This window comes from Diaphorina citri, unplaced genomic scaffold (assembly GCF_000475195.1).
Source record: "Diaphorina citri unplaced genomic scaffold, Diaci psyllid genome assembly version 1.1 scaffold7465, whole genome shotgun sequence".
In the NCBI taxonomy this organism is placed as follows: Eukaryota; Metazoa; Arthropoda; class Insecta; order Hemiptera; family Psyllidae; genus Diaphorina; species Diaphorina citri.
The window spans coordinates 8,565-13,942 of record NW_007384841.1 but is presented as its reverse complement, the minus strand read 5'-3'; the positions used below and the strand labels follow the sequence as shown (position 1 = coordinate 13,942).

General features: G+C 39.1%; 1 protein-coding gene across 1 annotated transcript in view; it reads right to left on the bottom strand.

Annotated features, from left to right (window-relative positions):
• Positions 1-740: 740 nt before the first annotated feature.
• Positions 741-5,378, bottom strand: part of LOC103522225 — a gene marked incomplete at its 3' end in the record, with an annotated part of 11,296 nt that continues 6,658 nt past the window's right edge. Inside the window, exons 2-4 of the mRNA XM_008487327.2 lie at positions 2,600-2,701; positions 1,830-1,965; positions 741-859 (exon numbers count right to left, since the gene is read on the bottom strand). Coding sequence (XP_008485549.1) covers positions 741-859; positions 1,830-1,965; positions 2,600-2,701 — 357 coding nt within the window. The remainder of the gene's footprint in view (positions 860-1,829; positions 1,966-2,599; positions 2,702-5,378) is intronic.

The window sequence follows — 5,378 nt, the reverse complement described above, 5'->3', positions numbered from 1 at the left end:
GGACTGATAAGTCCCTTTACTCCAGCACTACCTATATAATAATAATAGTGCTTATTTATACTGCTCGCATAGGACTGATAAGTCCCTTTACTCCAGCAGTAGGCTTAGAATAATAATAATAATAGTGCTTATTTATACTGCTCGCATAGGACTGAAAAGTCCCTTTACTCCAGCAGTAGGCTACTTATTATTGTGGTCAAATTCTCAAATTATATTGAGGATAAAATTCCATACCTCGGCTGGGATTGAACCCACGCCCTCCTGGTAACCAGTCGAGCGCCTTGACCACTACACCACCACAGGATACTCAGAAAAACAGCCAAATTAGCAGATACAAAACGCAAAAACCAAAGAAAACGATGTGATCAGATTAGCAAGAGCCAGAAGAATTTCTTTTTTCATGGTTGGTTACGTCCCACGCAATGTTGCCAAGCGTAGGACGCATTTCTAAATTTGAATCTCATTATTTTTCCCGCGCACACTTTGGGGACGAATTTCTTAGAGAAGAAATACTTTTTTTTAAAAAAATCTTTTCGGATTATTTATTACTTTTGACGATCTTTACGAAAAAAATACATTTGGACAATTATATTTTTCATGAGAATCATCAATTATGTAAGAAAAGATCCCCAGTTTATAATGTAAATGTTCACATCTTGATGGAGGACTCCAGTAACTTTGTGAAGTTCCATGTGAATTGAGATGAAATAATGACCATACTCTTCACTTGTTATACTAACCGGGGCACTTGACTCCAACAGAACAGCACTCATCCAAGGAGTATTGACGAACACAGCCGTCCATGATGGGTTCTCCTAGGAATTCAGGACAGTCAATGTGGGCGCATACAATACTGGATCTGTAAGGAGAGCAAAAATGCCACAGTCCTTAGCATTAATAAAACAGAGTTGTATCCAATTATGTGAAATTTAATTCAGTCAAACATGGCTGAACCAATCAGATTTCGCTTTGGACGTAAACACAGCTAAATCTCACAATCTCATTGGTTTAGCCATGTTTGACTGAATTAAATTTCACATAATCGAATACAACTCAGGTTGACGGGTCAGTCACCCCGACCCCACTAAGAAGGTGTTTACTTATTACCACATCCAACATAGCCTACAGGTCATTTTTCTATCTCAAAATCATTCCTGCTCAAGGACAATAAAATTCTTGAAATCGACTTAAAACTCCAAATTCTGCCAGCATCCATGGTTCTGCAAATCAGTGTTAAAATTAATGGAGACATAACCGTAGGAGTAAGTTTCGCAAAACGAATTCCATAGGCCATTCAAAAGGTTCATGTTTTGCCATACTTTATTATGTGACTTTCTTTTGAATTATTTTTTCCTTGGACTAGTTTGAACATTCGGATCTTTTCAGCCGTACCTGTCAGGTCTACCTGATAGTGAATGGCTAGCGTAAGAAAAGATCCCCCAGTTTACAATGTATATATCGTTATACTAACCGGGACATTTGACTCCAACAGAACAGCATTCATCCAAGGAGTATTGACGAACACAGCCGTCCATGATGGGTTCTCCTAGGAATTCAGGACAGTCGATGTGGGCGCATACAATACTGGATCTGTAAGGAGAACAAAAATGCCACAATTCCTATCATAAGAAGAAAATTTAGCTAGAAAATAATGTTAGATGGGTGAGTGATCCCATTAAAAAATGTTTGAAGTGATGGCTTTTATACCACATAGATGAGGTCTGTAGCTGTAGGGTAGATGTCCCTGGTTCTGTAACTCTATGTTGAACTGAATGTACCTACCCCCAATTCACAAGGTTTATAATAGTTATATTAGCTCAAAAGTTTACCTATCCATATTAGGCCAAGCTTCCGTACAACGACATTCGGCGACACAGGATCCTTTGCTGGCGGGGATCTTCTCTCCGCTTTTGTAGGTTTTCCCTTTCACCGAACATGTCTTGGAGGCGGTTTGGATTTGAGATGCTGCGAATGTGACAGAAAAGTTAGAAGTCAGAACAGCGGCCCGCGGACCACATGTGGCCCGCCAGACCATTTTTGTGGCAGCGAAGCTTTTCGGGCGAAATACATACTTGCCAATGTAGCATGAGGCCCGCATACACATGGAAGTTGGAAACCCCGAGTTAGAACATTGCTGTTCTTAGAAGATCCTTGATTGGCAAAGAATAGAGGTTGTAGAAGCTTTGCATACCTATGACTATCCTTCATGGGTGAACACAACGCAAGATAAAACTCTGTACTCATGATAACAATTCAATTGCTGACGTTCTGAATAAAGAAGCAGTAAAAGAAATACTTTGGTCTAAAGCTGAAGCTATTTTGGGTTAACGAGTCTACATATCTTCAATTTTTGGGAAAGAAACATTTCGATTTAGACTGGGGTTAACCATTTCGGACCCTGGAACTCTTTACAGGAATTTCGGATCCACCCTGGTATGTATTTAGATTAAAGCTCGATCCTCGTGTCAGTTCAATCCCAGGATAATACGACCAGCTAAGGGCCAGAATTAGAAGTGGCACTTCTAATGCCTATTAGAAAACTCAGAGTCACTTCTAATATTAGAAAACTCAGCGTCACATCTAATATTAGAAAACTTACGACAAGAGAAAGCAGTGGCGCATTTCTCAGCATCTGATTTGACAGGTTTACATCCCAGCTCCTTGTAGAGACGAAGGATACCAGTGTCGGAAGGGCATTCTCCTGTAAACACAAAATTACTTTGAGTTAAGCAACGTTGGGCGTGGTTGGTACTTTTAAATAGGTAGTTAGGACATTGATAGATGACAGATGTTGCATGTTAGCTAGTATACTCGTAGGGCCAGCCACTCACTATCTGGAATCAACTAAATCTCACAAGTGGACCTTTTCAGCCGTACCTGTATGTCAGGTCTACCTGATTGTGTGTGCTCATCAGGTATCAGGTAGACCTGACAGGCAGACCTGATCAGGTAGACCTGACAGGCAAACCTGATCAGGTAGACCTGACAGGCGGACCTGATCAGATGTGTTTGTCAGGTCTACCTGATAGTGAGTGGCTGACCTAGGCCTGGCGTTATCATCGCTTCAAACTCTTGAAGTTCCCGCGCTTACCAGTACTCTTGAATGAAACTATTATTTATCTAATTGGTAATTGGGATAATTGCCATTCTGCCATCACAATTACGACGCACTGTTAATTGTTAATTCCAAATCGATTAAAAAATTACAAGTGCAGTCAAGCATTAATCACAATTAATGCTCTATTAGTTGGCCTATTAGGAGTGTTAGGAACTACCTAGATACGTAGGTGTATCACTGTATCAGGTAATCAGAATTAGATATACGAGTAGATAGTAGAGAGATATTGGTTGTTGGTCAAGATTATTGCAATATTTTGTTCACAAGCACCATATAACGATATTCAGTACCTATAATGTGTAGGTGTTTCAGCAAGATTTCATTAATTAAATTAAACATTGCTGTGGGCTATAAATTACAATGGTAACAGAAACAACCGATATCTCAGGCACCCATTCAATTAATATCTGGCTCCTAGTTTTGGTAGGTGGTGTTACCACTAACCACCTGCCCTACGCCAATATAGAAATTCGATGTTTCTAATTTTCTAGGTATCTACAGATCATTATTATTTTGTTTAGCATACCTATTTTTTTTTTAACCATACAAAAATAGATAGAGCCTAACAAATCTCAAGACACCATAAGGTACAAGTACTTGAATTCGTATAGCTTAACAACCCATCTTTTGGGACAGTTGCCCTTACACCTAAGCGCTTAGAGGAGAGTTTTTTGTGTATGGAGTTGAGCATTACAAGTACCTCCGTTATCACAAGAAATCTATTTTTTCTTAGGGCGTTAGGGTCATGTGAGGTACTGAGGCTGTAGTTATCCTACTTAATCTCATGATAACATTTGTCTGAATACCGTGCTGTTTGATGCTACTGTAAGATAAGGCACCAAATCAAGTCTTCAATAATACAAATCAGTTTTGAAATTAAATTCGGTACCTGTAGTTAAATATTTAATTCAATGCACGAGTTAGGATGTGTTTTGATTCAGATTAATGACATGATCTGGCAAAGAGCATTATACATGATCCACGTGTCGTGACTCAAGGTTGTGAAAGGTGTGTAGTGAGGTGCAACAGCATATAAGTGGTGAGAACTAGATATAAGACAAATAATATGCATTGGTATACGGAGTGAGTTAGTAAATCATCTTATTTTCATTAATCAATCTGATTGGTTAACATTAAAAACAGGTTTTTCTAGATTTTCAAAAGTCATCTCTTTTGATCAACATAGTATATCCAGTAGGTTTCAACTCTCGACGAACGGAGTTGAATCGAAACATGGTAATTCTAAAAAACGCATCTGATCGAATAACTAATACATGGTGATTATTATATCCGATAACTTTGGGTCAAGATCTCGGCTATAGTGATTTAGTAACAAGAACTCCCAGGGGCAATGATCGGGAACTTTTAGAAAACGCATTGTTTTAACTGCTATGCAATGAATCCAGCGCATCTAATAGTCGGTTATATTCTATGTATTCACATTATAGAGTCGCCGAAGCTTCCGGAACGACGCTGAGAATGAGAATTCCATGATTTGGTTGGAATTCTAGAACCACAACTCTTTCACTTGCAACAGGCGAGCAATATAATACTATATGCAAATTACATATCCGACATAGTAGTGCAATGCATGATCCGAGGACAACTTGATCTAACTTAGATAGATTCAACTCACAACGGACGATAATATTTACTTCTGTATCGAAAAATAGTTGTGCTATATAGTAACCTAGCTTCAATCACAAGTGATAGTTGAATCCACCTAAAAATAGTATACATAAGAGCGTCGCGTCCTTAGTCTTGAATTGACTCCATTATTATAAAATTATCAACAGTGTCCAATAATCAGTGAACATAGTTAATGAACTTAAAAACGTGGAAAAATGATCGACTATGCTGACTACTGTACCAGTCACCTACCTCCTTATCACTAGAATGATTTCTTAGGGCCTTAAGCTGGATTTTCACCAACGCGGACCTCTGTCCGCGCGACAGAATATATCGCGTTGGGTGAAAATCCACCTTAAAGGGGATTTCCACCAACGCGGATTTTTTGCCCGGCGACAGAGTCGCGCGTAAAATCGCATAGTGGAAACGTGTCGCTGCGACACGAAAAAAAGTCGTGCGACCATGCGACTTCTATCCGATGAAAGTCGGTCCGGGATCAAAGGAATGTCGCGATAGCAATGCAGTGGGAAACGTGTCGCGCGACTCTTCATTTTAGTTTGTTCTCTTATTATGAGTGGGAGTGCTTTAATTTTAATAAAATTTCATTTTTTTTTTACTCATTTCTCCATCA